At 32.2% G+C, this 15516-nt stretch overlaps 1 protein-coding gene across 1 annotated transcript; it reads right to left on the bottom strand.

The window, feature by feature from the left end:
- Positions 1-1162: 1162 nt before the first annotated feature.
- On the bottom strand, positions 1163-13024 carry LOC130443880 (phenoloxidase-activating factor 3-like). The gene is made up of 7 exons (XM_056778758.1): positions 12747-13024; positions 7921-8310; positions 5172-5262; positions 3637-3818; positions 3339-3437; positions 1817-2018; positions 1163-1335 (listed from the first exon to the last, which is right to left on the bottom strand). The coding sequence occupies exons 1-7, from the start codon at positions 12826-12828 to the stop codon at positions 1224-1226; spliced, it is 1158 nt and encodes a 385-aa protein (XP_056634736.1). The 5' UTR covers positions 12829-13024; the 3' UTR covers positions 1163-1223.
- Between the last annotated feature and the right edge of the window lie 2492 nt (positions 13025-15516).

The following is a 15516-nucleotide window of genomic DNA, read 5'->3' as shown; positions in this document are numbered from 1 at the left end:
TTTTTTTTCGCGATTCAATCACAGAAACAATTTTGATTCAAAATTTTTGGTACTTAAAACCCTTAATAGTTATTACACTTACTTGGAAAGGATGTATTCCTTCTTACTAACATTTTATTTTGATTAAAAAAGATTACTTCATCTACTATAATTTCCACGTAAAAATGAATATTTTTTCCAAAAATACCTATTTTTTGAGCTACATATTAGGCCATTTACATATGACACGGAACATGTATATAAAATGTTAAGAAATATCATTTATTCTACTTTATATTATGTTATTCCTAGTCCTTGTTGGTAGTAAATTTTTCCAAAAGTTGTCTAAGAGTGTAAGCACAATAATGTCAATTAACATTAATAATTCCGCTTTACGAAAAGTTGTGCAGGATATTCTTTCTTCTTAAAAATATTTCATTACCATCTCTCTTTCCAGGCACTTGGTGAAGTTAGAATGTTTTGTCCTTGAATACAATGGGAATGAGATCAAATTTTTTCGAAATGTTTGTTGGTGCATATTAACTAAACGTAGGTAGTGTGTTTGGTGAGGTTTTCAATTATTTTTTCGATGACATATGCGCCGGCGATCTGTACAGGTTCATTTCCATAGGTTCACCGAATAGCTCGTAGAGGAAAGATTACAGTTGGAAATCAACCAAAATTGCGTAGAGCCTGTTAGGTAGCGGACTGTGACAGGTGTACGTCTAACTGTTAACCAGAAACATATCAAGTAGTTTAACTGATCAACTTAACCTAACCTAACCTAAACCAATATATACTAACCTAACGTATTTTTATTTAACAACATATGTGTGATATATATTATTTAAATATTATAACTATACTATTATAACTATGCTGTAAGTATTAGTTGTTTGTCAGTTACACTACATAATATATTTAGTAAGTTTTATGGAATGAGTAAGAACTGATTTGTTGTTTCTAGCCAACAACTAGGCGTGGTTCTTGGTGGTGCATGCGTCGTTAATCTCTCATCAACAAATATCAACCTGGAGGGTTGTACAAAATCTTTGCTAAATTTCAAGTGCACGTAATCTTCACGATACCTTTCTATAGACGTTTATAGGATATGATTCTTATTATCGAAGATATGTATTGACACATTGATATTATAATGAAGGAAGATAAAGATATAAAACTGTTTTAACAATATTTTTATATTAGTACAATAATCAATTAATAAATATTCTATGGTTGACTAACTACGGTTTCATATTATCCAATATCCAATCCATGTAATGAGCCACTTTTGTAAATATTTCAGGAATATCGCATCCTTCTATACCAATACTCACTATACCAAGTTGAATGTACCTGAAACAAAGATTTTCTTATCAAGTTTACGTTGACGCTTGCAGGACTTAGCTTGGGACGAGATTTATATCAGTTTTTGATTGTCGCATTTCGTTTTCAGTGAAAATTTCAAATTTAAAACTCAACCTATGGATACATTTTATTATTATAACTACATGATCTGTCTTTGTACCTTAATTAAAATTGTTAGGTGTTTAATTGTGTAATATTAGCGATATACCAACTCACACTTATTTTACAACAAAATTCTATATCAATAAGATATTTTTGTATCTGAGATAGAAAACAGTAGAAAAGAATTAATTGAAGATAACCATGCAAGGAGAATGAATAAGGTTCTAAAAGAACTAAAACAAATGAAATGATTAGTTTTCGACGATTAGTATTACAATATATTTTTAATAACAAGTTCAAATGAATGGATAATTTGCAAAAATCAATTTTGATCCTGGATTAAGAGTTTCTGTTTTCAATTGCTCACCTCATGCCATCGCTAAACTGTCTTTTCTGCTGTATAGGACCCCCACTGTCTCCATTGCAAGCATTTGTTTTCTTTACACCTCCCCCTGCACATATTTTGGTGTCATCAATTGTTATTTCTTTATTATTTGCATATAATTCCTGACAAGCCGTTTTGTTGACTACTGGTAAAAAAGCTTTTTGCAAAATGTCACTTCGTTTAGCTAAAATTACAACAAACATTGTTAAAATCAGAAAAGTTAATTATAATCAAATTGCAACCACACTTTAGTATGCATCAACAAATATCGGTTGTGATCGATTAAATGTAAATGAGAAAAACTTTCCGATTCAGAGGAACAGTTTTACAATGTTTAATCAACCGACATTTGTTTACTGTTGATAAAAAACTGATCCGATGCTTTCTGAAAAAGATCAGAAAGGAAGGAGATATGTGATCAGTAAGTACATTTGAGCCGTTCGAGCTCAGACATGGATGCCAATGGACAATGAAAAAGAGAATACTAAGAAAATCTCTAGAAAAAGTGCCGAAACACAGCAGAGAATCCTATAAAAGTATGAACGGGACCAGAAAAATGGAGAAAGGCAAGGGAAAGGGCCAAGTTTTAGTTGGTCGGCTGGAATCATAGTATCTAGGAGTTCAAGTCTGTTCTCAGTTATATTCCTCTCTCCGCTCGTGCATAAGCATTTCTCCCTTCATCATCCAAATAATTGAAAACACACAAAGTGTGTTTTTTTCTTAGACTCGCAGTTGATCTGAAATTAACACAAGGGACACGATACGTATCATGGTTTATCTATTAAGGACATATGTATTATGTGGCTTTAGCTTTAGGTTATACTAAATTCTTGATAAATATATTTCAATCAAACGTGATTGCTGAACGTTTCAGAAAAAACAGCTTCTACTATACATATGACTCAAGAAATCACGATCAAATAACCTGCATTAATTAAACTCGAATAGTCTGAAAATTGGATATAGAAAACCTTCATTCTCAGTATTTTTCTAGCAGAAAGTATCATTTGTATTACAATTGCATCAATTGAGCTGCTTAATTGTTCATCACAGATATCTGTTGAACGTCCTTATATGGTAAATTGAATATAGGGCTGAAGCACACACTATATGCCCTACTAATTGGGAACATGATCTTCACTGGCTCAATACAGTACATTTTGTGGTACTGTGTGGATATACTATACTGTTCACCTTCTACCACAGTTTAGAGATTAGACAGTTTTTTACGATATTTTCCTTTCAAATGAATTCATCATATATTCATAATTCGAAATACAGGCAACCACATTAACAATTTAAACGTTCGTTAATATAATCTAATTTCCATTTTAGGTGAAGATTGTTTACTCTCATATGTCGAATACTGTACTTTTGCTCAAAATGAGGTTTAGATTTGAATTGAAATTTTTACTTAAAATTGTAATATTTGAACAAATGTGGAAAGTAATTCCTGGTAGGACGATTCGCTTCAATACATTTTCGTTTTACATTATCTACTCACATGTAAACTGTTTTGTAACGCCCCAACCAGTCACTTCTACATAATCGTCTTTGGGTTCCAGATTTTTTGCGCGTGGTAAGCAAATTGGTTTAATATTTTCTGAAAATAATGGAAACATTTTGGTAGAATGATAACAAGTTAATGTTTCATATTGATGGACAACATTATCTTGGTTTTATTTGGTTTATAAAAATATTCACACGAACGCTCTAAAAGTATATCTACAAAATCAAACGCATCCGTTTCAAGTTTTCGTTTTTTATATTGTTTAAATTTGTTAAATTTGTTGAAAACTTACTTTCGTTAAATCGAATAGGTGTGACTCGTAATAATGCAATATCATTCGAATTATCGGTAATTTGATATTTAGAATGGACAATAACTTCTTCAACTATCAAATCTTGCACTGGATCATTGCAAACTCCTGCAAAGCAATCGCTCTTATTATATATATCGTATTCTCCTACCCTAGCGCCCAGACTGCAATAAAAAATTTATTACTAAAACACAGTTTTGTCAAGCCTCTTATTTGTCTTCTTAGTTAAAACAACAAGATAAAGAGTTGAAATAAGACAGAGGTTGACAAAAGTCTGGTAGTAGTAAGTTATTGAAATAAATTACGAGTGTTCAAATTGATGCCCATCTTGATCAATGCATTTACGGCAATGTTTCTTAACGGGGAGGCAGGTCCGGCGAAGCATGTCAAGAGTTTCAAATTCTTCTTCAATTGAAGTTCGGAGATCGGAAAGGGTACGTGGTCCTCTTGCAAAAACTATCCATGCCTATCCATTCACGAAAACGAGCAGCACATAACGCGTAATGCGGCGAAGATTCATCCTGCATGGAATGACGAAATTTCACGTGTTGATCGTTATCAATTTGCCCACGCTTGCAGTCCAATTTTCCACGGTCGCATACAAAGGACATTGATCACCAAGGGTATTAAGCATATCTTCGTAAATCTGCTTACCTCTTAACCCTTTTAAATAAATGTATTTGATGATGGTTCGATACTCCAATTTTTCGATTTTCATAATTTCGGTGGACATCTTTTTTCTTTTAATTTATTGCGTAACTCTGGTTTACTTTTTTGACGTCAAACTTTACAGTGACACTTGTAATAAGTTATTGTTCGTTGCTATGGTAACGCAAAATTTTGTTTATGCATGGTCTAGGTTAACTAGATATCAATACATCCTAGAACGCTGTTACAAAATAAATACCATTTTGGAATCAAAAACTGTTTACTGATTTGTTCTGCTGAAATAAGTGCCCCCATTTTTTTGTAATTCATTTAATGTTGAATACAAATGGATTTTATTTTTCATCAGTTAAACTTTGTGTAATTTTCCCATTTCTAGTTGCATATTATATTATTTGATAAAATTCAATGAACTCCCGGTCGTCGCTTAGTGAGACATACAAGCAGTCTCTTCTTCGAAATCACTAGAACTATGCATGATAATATTTTTGAGCCCTCCGTTTTCTTATATTATATATATATTCTATGACAAAGTATACTATTTCCCTAATTTTGCATTGGAAAATAAATTTTTCCCTAAAGCTCGAGGCACCCATTTTCAGTCAATATAAAACAATAAAGTTGACGATTTCTGGGAATTTTTGATAAATAAATTTAAAAAAGGATTTTCCTTGAATGCGCTTGAACGAATTATTCTGAATAATTTTCAACATTATGAATAAATTAAAATAAACTATCTAATTTATTCCATATTATTATGCTCTACATAAATCAGTATTTTTTTTCTTTTTTGGAAACAAAATGAAGTGTTGCAGATTGTTTTGAAATAGTTGGAAATGGACAAAACTTACAGTCTAGATCTCTCTTCTAAACAATGAGCTGCAGTTAAAATATATCGTGAATTGATTATTGTTCCTCCACATTTGAAATGCGCTTTATTATCTAGAAATGAAACAAAAAACGTTCATTAGAAATGTGCATATAATGAAATATTCAAATTTCCCTTAAAATTATACAGTCATTCACAACAATTAAACGGAAATGAAATTATTCAGATTGCCTATATGTACACATGTTACATTCCACCACAATTATTTTGGTTTTTACTAAAGACATATACAGACGAATCAAGTTTTAGGTTATCATCAAAGCTATGTGAAAGTGATCGATGTACCAAAAGATTTATATTACTAATAGTGATGAGCCAGAAAGATTTTTATCTTGTTAAAAAGTAAGACTAATTGTAGGACCAACACTTTAGGGGAAAATAGACGCTACCCAGCGCCTATTTTCTTGCTGGTTACGGACATATAGAACCCTGGTTTCAGCTCAGTAAAAAAGCATATTTTGTACCGGCAAGATGTCTACTTAATTTTCCGATAAAGAATTTAAAGAATTTATGTTGAAGGATAATGTCTTTGTAAAACTGCAAACAAGAAAAGGAATACTCCCACTAAATCAAGAAAGGGAACGTTTGGCTTACACAGATTATTTTTTCCTTTTGATGAAAAGACGGCTCTACATTTGAGGTTATTTTCTGAATATAATATAAAAAAAGGAAATATTGGAAACTTTCTATCCCTTTATAATACGCTAGGGATGTAAAAACTTTCAGATGCGGGATTTTCAAGCAATTGATTCCAAAACAAAACACAATCAAACCAGCAATTTTGTCACCTACCGCTGAAACTGCGAAGCAACTCTTTAATTGGGTATATTTACCAGAAAAAAATTGGAATGAAAACCTTCAGAGGATGTAGTCCTAGTTAAAGTTATGTGAAAATGTAATACAAGAAGAAAAAAACTGAGTGGATCAAGAAGAAAAAACTGTGTAGATCAAGAAGAAAAAAACTGAGTAGATCAAGAAAAAAGAATAGAAATAGAGGGAAAATTAGAGAGATTTGACGTGTATTTTTATTTAAGTATACATTTTCTATAATTCTTGAAACTTTAAATAAAATTTCCAGCTAATTATATTGAAGCCTTTGCAAAAAATTGGCGAAATTTTGCAATAATTTCTCAATGACTCATGAAGGAATGGTTCGACCTTTTTTTTAGTCGCGCATACATACTTAACGGAAATTCTCTAAATAATATATTTCGGATATAATGAGTTCTTGAATAATTTTTAGAGGCTTCCCCGCCCTCTTACTGCCGGAACATTTTCGAATATCAAAATTCCAGACAGTATCTACCAGAATGTCTTCAGATTTCCTTCATACGGCAACAAGAATAAAGAAATATTTCTTTTCAAAGAAGTATAAACTTGTGAATATAAAATGCTCACAATAAATTCAATTCATATAATCATTATAAATAGGAATTGTACTTATCCAAACACATTATCTTCCTTTTCTAATAAAAAATATAAATTCTGGGACTTGATACAAAAATTCGGGAGTGAGTAGATGACATGAAAATAATGCTGTGACATGAGAAAATTTTCCCATACGACCCCTCGTTTCTGAGTTGAAGTTTTTCAAATTATACCTTCGAATATTATGAATTTTCAATGGATGTTGACATATGTCTATGTAGATTGTTTGACGGAATAAATAATTCTGCACCACTACCTGAAGGCCAGGGGCGGCTCATGCCAAATGGTTAACAATCAGTAACTTTTACTGACTATATCATTGTACATGCAAACCCTTCTCATTTTTTTATAAAATTCTATTTTAGAAAGTACCAAAAAAATGCGAAGAAGGTCAACAACGAACTATACGAACAGCAGCTTGCTTTAGAGCAAAATGTATTAGATGCAGTTGATGCTGATCCCACAACTAACGTACGCAAAATGTCTTTACAATTCAACGTATCAACGCCAACTATTCACAGCCTCACAGCCAAAAACTGCAGGTCATGGAAGAAGAGGATTATCCAGCAAGTTGTTTGTTTCTTGTTGGTTTCTAGATAAACGAGTTGATAATACATTTGTTGGAAAAGTACTGTTTAGTGATAAAGCTGATTGCACACGAGAGGTTTTTATTTATTCCCATAATTTACATTTATGGGCAGGGTACAATTCAAACAAAGAGTCAACATCGATTTGCTGTTAATGTGTCGGCAGAAATAGTGGATTCATATTTTTTTGATAATAACCTGAATAGACAGGTCTACTTAGAATTTCTACAAAATGATTCCCCACACATGTTATGTGGTTGTAGGCTAACCACCTAAATTTTTCTACATTTCAAATGTTCCTTATGTAAGTAAAACGTTGTTCAACAGTATGCAGTTCAATTAGAAATATTTGATCATATTTTCATACTTTCCCTAAGTATTTCTAATAAATAATTACAATTTATTATAATTTTCTTTAGAATGTTCCTTTATGGCGAACGGTTTCCTTGGCGTGTACAATGATATAAAAATCTACATATCTTCTAAACCATAAGTTTTATGGAGTTAAATTAAGAATACCTTTTTGTTAAAAAATCGATGGAAAAATTCATTTTTGCTACCTTTAGATTATGCAGGTTTTCCCTGTCAAAGCTACGGATTGTTAACCATTGGGTATGAGCCAATTTCAGATATTAAATGAAAAAATTATTCTATCACATGTGAAACATTCAGTTGTCTAGTTCTATTAAAACTTACCGGCTTCCCTATAACTTAAAAGTGCCATCCACGGAAATTCTGTCAGACCTGCTTTATCCCCATGAAGTACTCTCACGGAACCTAAATCGATGTATCCACAATTACTTGGTAGTAAATGGTAATTTGGATGCTGAATTATATCCGCCGATTCGCTAACCTCACTTGTATCTATTGTATCTTCTTTGATATTAATCGGACTAGATGGACAACAAACTTTGTAGTCATTCGCTATACTACATAAATAAGATTCAAGTTGCTCACGAGCTTCTTTCGATAAAGGTCTTTTAACTGTTAAAAGTGCTTTTACCATAGTTGCACACATACGAACTGGAATACAGGTTCCAGTTTGTCCATTTGTAGCTATGCATCCTTCATCATCTTGACGCCATTCTGGAACAATAATAATCAGTTTGATAGAAAGAGAAGTAGGTACTTATAATAATGAGGAGAATTAGAATGGTTACTGCATAATTGAGGTCATTGTTTAACACAACTTGTACAACTCAACATACTGTAGCGTTTTTTAGATTTTTATCAGTGTCTTCCCTCCGATTTCTTGGGAGATTCCTGTAATAATGGTTATCCTCTCGACCTCCCAGAATGCAATAAGTTTTTCTAGAAATTAAATGCGTGTATGCCGTAACAGAGATAGACACCACCGATGAGTTGAGGCCAGTGTAAAATGTGGGTGCCTCACTAGCAAGCTTGTTTACTGGCATGCTTTTTGCGAGTTCTTTGAATGCAGCATAGCGTCAAAACAAAATACTGGTATGAGTAATGAAGTTATGCAGTGTTGTATAGACAACCAAACAACAGTTTTAATTAACGAATTCAAGGACATATTGGAGATATAAGTGAACAGAAGCCAAACGAAAGGAGAAATAAAATGTGGATTAGAAATTTGATCGCACGACGTTCATCTTTAGGAGCCTCTAGCACCCTTCTGCAGGTACTGAGATCTGAAGATATTTTAGCTTATAGGAATCATTTTCGAATGGAAGTAAATAAGTTTGATGAGTTACTTTTGAATGTTTCAAACGATACCAGTGACACAGTACCAAAAGAAAATGCAATTTATGCTAGAACAAAACTGGAAAAAACGTTATGTTTTTATAATCATCATATTTCACATTACACAAATAATTCTCATTTATGTAAAGTTCAATCAAATGAATAGTTCCCTTTCATTCCACTTGTTTTGTTGAGCGACTCGCAAAACAAACGGAAAGAAATTCACATTTGACAGTGCACTGGTGCTTTCAGCCCCCTATTCATAACTATCACGAAACAGTAGAGCTGTAGCAATTGCTCGAGAGACGAAAATAAGAATTGTAGCTTAAACAGATATATATATATATATATATATATATATATATAAACTACATACAGATATTCGAAAAACCATCATAATCGTGTTCAGGAGGTCTCAAAACATGGGAAAAATGATGTGCCCCCCATTTTTCTTCTAGTCATGCCTACCGTAATAGTCTGATTTTTCCTTGAAAAATTCGACTACTATTGTTCTTTGAATGACCTGTGGTTAAATGAGCATACGTGGTTATCGAAAAAAGTTCACAGCAAATATAACATATGTCAACATTTATTTTCGATCAAGTACTAAGGTTTTGGATCAGTAAAACAGCATGAAAAATGTTGGAAGCATCAAATCTCTATGAAGAACGCTAAAACAAATCGAGGCAATACGTCTTTTTTGGTCTAAAAATAGTAAAAAAGATAAATACCGCTACTAAAGTGATTTTGAATTTTCATGGTATGTATTAAACATCATCCCAGCTCTAATTGTCAAGACTGGGATACGGATCAAACGAGAAAAGCGATCAGTATTACCGAAATGTTTTAGGGCAGGCTAGTCAAGAATACCTACTTAGTAATTTGAAAATATTTGCATATTTTTCTAAAGCGAGGGATTCATCAATTAGAAACAATTTGAAAATGTATCTATGATTAATTATATATTTTTCATTCGAGATTGGCATTTAAACCGCTTTATTGGATTTTCATAAAGATTACAAAGAAAATAGCGAAGTAATAAAAGATCTAATAATACAAATTTTATCAAAAATGGTCAAATCACAGCATACTATGAGTAAATATTTTTGTCCACCAAAAGCTTTAAACTTTAAACTCGAAAAGATATAAAGCAAATTCCAAATACCATATTCTTCACAACGGCAGTAAAAATTCTAAGAAAGTTTCATCAGTTGTAGTGGAATTAATTGTTTTGAAAGTTTCCAAAGAATTTTTGGCCTTGCATTGCTATGGCTAGCTCACAGGATATTTCAATAAGAAAAGTGAAAAAAATTGTTCTGAACTCATATGGAATAATTTTTGTACATAACAAACTTTTGTGTATAACAAATACAGTCTTATGTATTCTTCAGTTTATTGAATAAAAATATAATTCAAGTCTTTTAGAATAGAGTAACAAGCAGTGAAATTTATGACATAATGATGGATCCGAATACGCAGCCAAAATACCACCTCACTAATTTTATGGTAAATCGGTCATGGATTTATAAAAGCAGTTTGATGACAAGAAAAAACAAAGTTAAAATCGGAGGTCACTAACTTGACATATTAACAAAAATGGTGTAACTTTGAAGATTTGGAATACCAAGCAATGAGAATTTTCTCTTAAAAAGAATCAATCACATGAACCGGCATGACTAAACTCCAGGAATTATCAAATAATGCCTCAGATAATTGCGCAAATTGTACGGTGAGGTTGGACTTTTGCTTGAGATGCAACCGCACCTCGTGGAAAAAAATCGAGTGGATTTACCCTGAGTTAACTTATTTACGAAATCAAAAGATAGAAATCCCCATTCTGAATTGAAAAAAAATGGTTCCGTTTGTTCTTTTAATTCCTGCATGATGGAACAAGTATGGTGTGAGGAAAAAAAACGGAATGAGCATTTCTTCAGTGAAAGCAGTTACAACTACTAACAAACTTTTCATGTAAGCCTTGATTATGTGGTGAAAAACCGTCAAATAATATAGGCCTCACAGAATTTAAATGAATATAAATTTTAAAAATGGGTTGGCCCTTTCGAGAGCTGGCAACCTTATATGTAACCCATAAAAATGTGACATTTAGGTGAGTGTTTTGTAATAAATGCAGATGGATCTTAATTTATCACTTCATAGGGTTGTATGGGTAAATATTATTCTAGAAATTCAAGTCATTTAAAGAGTTTGTTATCATTACAATTTTTTGTAGATTAGATGAATGAACTTCGATCGTATAGGAAAACATATATTGCTTCCATATAAGCACACCTTACGTCAAGTAATTTATTTTTCAAAGGTGGTGATGAAAGTTCTGAGATATTACGGAGGTTGGAGCATCTGCAAGATAGTTAAACTTGTTTCGATGCTCAGTTTCAATCAGCTATAGTGGAGGTATATTGTTCGATTTTAAAATGTCCAGCTGTATAAAGAGGACTTTTTTTCTTAAAATCTTAGTTGCTTGTTAGAGTGCTCGTATTGGTTATTACCTATTTTTCGATAGGGAATGTTCTGTAAGCTCCAGAAATTACACAACACCTCATTTGCTATAACATTCAAACATTCCAATATATTATTGAAAGACCCATTGAAATTGAAAAAAAAATTGTCAGTCTGCATGTAGATTAAGAGTAAAGTCTTTCGATCAAATTATCAGTCTCAGTCTGCGAAAACTATTAATATATTGAGTTCATTTAGACTTCTGACGACGAAATCTTAAATGTTTCATTCCAATTTAATGGGTAGTACGCAGCAGTCAGACTGACTGGTAGTACTGGATACAGTTTCGTTAATAGCACCATTAACTACATTATATTTGACATTTCCTTGGCTAATTACTTATTTAGAATTATAATTAACAGTGAAAATCGTAAAATTTTATGTTGATCAAACCAGCAATGTCATTTTTTGGCACATTTATTTGTTAAATGTAGAATTTGAGAGTTGGTCAGTAGTATACGACAGATTTTCAATATGAATTTCAGTAGAGTTTCTTTAATTGTTGTTACCTTTTTAACTCTATCCCTAAAAAAAGTCGCCGTCATTTTTTTCGCCGACGAAATCTTGTCTTTTCCGGACCAGGTTCGCCCTCTGCAAACCACCAACTATACCTGTTTTATTCAAATCACTTTAATAAGGTCTGGTTAGGTTAGTATGTAGTAATATGTAGTAAGTGCACTTTTGTACCAAAGTAAACAAACTCGTACATAATTCTTCAGTCAATATATGGCAAATGCGTTCTTTTGATGTGCCGATAGAGTTGCGCTTATCTTCCTAATCCAACAGTTTTGTTGTTTCCCTGAATGCTCGTAGTCAATCAAGCGCACCTTTAATCGAGTTTCCATACTCAAATTTTTCCATTTTCAGAAAAATCTTCACAACACTTCACTTTATAATTGTCAAATAGAAACTACGTGTTAAACATGTCTCAAATTCGGAGATATCTCTAATGTTAAGCAAATTATCAAGTGTTGATTTCATTGTTCAACTTATATTAGGTCGGTATACATTTTGAATCAGTCGATTTTCATTAAAAATGCGGTCCATCACCCTATAAGATAAAAATACCATCGAAAAGTTTCATTTTAAAAGAGTATCAGCAGTTAACGTGTTAACAACCAACATCGTGCCATTCAAACTAAGTCTACGTAGTTACTATTTTCAACACTAATTGAATTCCAATATTCGAGGTTTTCTGTAGCGGAATATAAATGAAACAATGACGAGAATAAGAGTAGCTCAATACAGTTTTCAACTTGACATCAATGAAAAGAGAAAAATAACATTGAAGTACTTACGTTGTCCATTGGAACTAGTTACCGTAACTATCAAAATAAATAAAGGATGAAGACTACATCTTAGCACCATGTTAACTTTCATAAATTAACTAATTCATGCCACCGTAATCGTGCATCTTATGTTTTTATCAAGATTGAATTCAACATACTACATTTTCTTTTCTCGAAATGCTTATATTATTTTTACTGCTACAAGCTGACATTCTCTAACCTTTTACTGAATCAATTCCACCACAATAAAATTAGTTTCGAACAATGGAATTAGTTTCTATAATAATGAAATCCATTCTGAGAATCGGAAATTCGATATAGCTCCCTAGTTAGAATTTGTGATATAAATTTATCAGTTTATGGTAACTACATATATACAGGGTCCTTCACAACGAGCTAAATCGATATGTATATGGGAATGTACTGCGACTAGTGCTCTGTAAATTTTCTTGCATGGATTTTCCGAAATGCTCTTTTCAGCTAAAATAATTTCAGTTTTCTGAAACTTTCGGATTTCCCGGAAGTGGACCCAAACTATAAATGCTATGATTTTTGTTAATTTTTTGCAATCTATGCGAAATTTCAATATAACTTTATATGAGGCATCGTATGCCTAAAGTCCACCATTTTCATATTATTTCACATTCTCGAAGTCTCGAGTCTGGCCTAATATTTTTGGGATTTGGACAAATAACAATCACAGTTTTCAAAATCTGTGAAAACCTTGACAAAAATTTATATAGGGTGTTTCGCTATCGTCCATATAAAGTTGTATTGAAATTTTGCGTGGATTCCAAGAATTTGTCAAAAACCATAGCATTCCGCTTAAAATAACGAAGTTTGGGTCCACTTCCGGTATAACTGGAAAATTCAGAAAACTGAAAACGAGAATTTTGGAAAACCCATGCAAACAAATTTTCAGTACTTCCCCATAAGCATATCTAAGCTCGTCGTGAAGGACCCTGTACGGTAATAAGGTATTAGAGGTCTCAAAAATTAATATCTTAAAAACATAATAATTTTAATAAGAGAGATTCAATAAATTTCAACATTGTAATCATGTTGTGTTTGGTATCATTGGACCAATAAATTCATTTTTTTGTGGTTTCTAGACGAATGTACGGTTTTCTGGCTAAATTAAGTTTTGTTTTATGTATTTTTATTGTGAATTAAAAACATTTAGAACAAAAAGCAGATAGTTTCAGCTTACCAATGCTAGATATCTGTAGTAAGAAGGCAAAAACCAGATATGTCGGAACATGACCATTTTGAGATTTTTATACCTTCTGATCAGTTTTTGTTTGCTTTATAAGATGGCAAAATGAGATATATCCTACTGTTTCCTATAAAGTAATATTCCTTGACGCTATAATGAGATATATTGAAATAGTATTTTGTTAAAGTTAACAAAATGAAATATGCTACGGCATATGTATTCACTAGGTAAGAATCTATTCAATAATTTTATTTAGCAGCTGACGAAAGAAGATATGTTATTTTATTTCAGTTTGGTATCAAAAACTTTAACCAAAATTTTTAAATTTGATATTGACAATACCATATATGTTGTAAGATTTTTCTTTACCCAATATTATATTACTTAATATTTTTATGGAGATGACAAACGTAGGAGAAACAAATGAAGTTTGAGAGAGTAGAAGGGAACACAAAACAGAGATTATACAAGTTCATAGCAAAAGGGTACCTGACTTACAACAGGTGTTACGTTCGTTATCTGTATATGATTTAACTAGAGGCGGTGTAAGGCGTGTGCGGTGTGGTCCACCGCCCACGGCCTCGCGGTGCTAAGGGGCCCGTGCCCCAGAATCGAAAATAAATTTAAAAAACTGTGCACAAGGTTTTTCTTATTCTAGAGTATACTGTAGATAAGTGCACTACCTATACCTCTGTAACTACTGTATATTATGCGTTCATATTTTACAGGTAACCAATATCTAAAATAAGTTGAGTAAAGTCAAAAGTAGAAAATTTATGTTTCTTTAATTATTTTTTTTTAATTTTTGTTTAATGTTCCAAAGAACTATAAGTAAATATTAAGTTTTTTTCTTAATGAATAAATTAATAAAGAACTATTCAATTTCAAGCGATTTTTTATTTTATATTCCCTCCTTCTTGCACCTCCTGAGGGACTCGCGAAATGTACCTTGCCCATCTTAAGTTTAGGTATTGCGCCGCCACTGAATTTTACCAACCATTCGGGACTGTAGGGGATTGATACTCCAAGCTGTTTTATGTGGTACGAAATAACTGGTGAGAGAAGTTCCGAATCCGATACATGCAATGATTATTTAATCATTTTAAAATAGTTGACCCAATGCAATAATTTGGTGCATTTGTTTGGGGAATCTACAGTCTAATGACTATTGGACAACTAGTTAGAGATAGCCTTTCATACCATGTAGTACATAATATACCTACGGCCAAACTGGACATCAACATAAATACAAGCAAATGCAGAAAGACATTTGAAACGCAGCATAGACGCAAAAATGAAAATTTTATTGCAAAATTAATAAAAATGAATGCGTTCCATTACTATGATATAGAGACATAAAGAAAAAATAGGATAGGTACATCGAGATTCATCAACGTCGAAAAAATTCAAGATATAGTTTTAGTAGATTACCTGCAAAAGGCAGCCACAATTAAAAGTAATCATGATGATAATTTATTTGTTAAATGACTTGAGGCAATAAAATGAAGCCTCAGGAAGGTGCCCAAAGATATTCTCCGGCAATAGCCCAGGCGTATGCTAGGC

Source organism: Diorhabda sublineata, chromosome 5, assembly GCF_026230105.1.
Source record: "Diorhabda sublineata isolate icDioSubl1.1 chromosome 5, icDioSubl1.1, whole genome shotgun sequence".
NCBI lineage: Eukaryota > Metazoa > Arthropoda > Insecta > Coleoptera > Chrysomelidae > Diorhabda > Diorhabda sublineata.
Note: the sequence above shows the minus strand (reverse complement) of the source record. Positions and strands in the feature narration are given on the sequence as shown.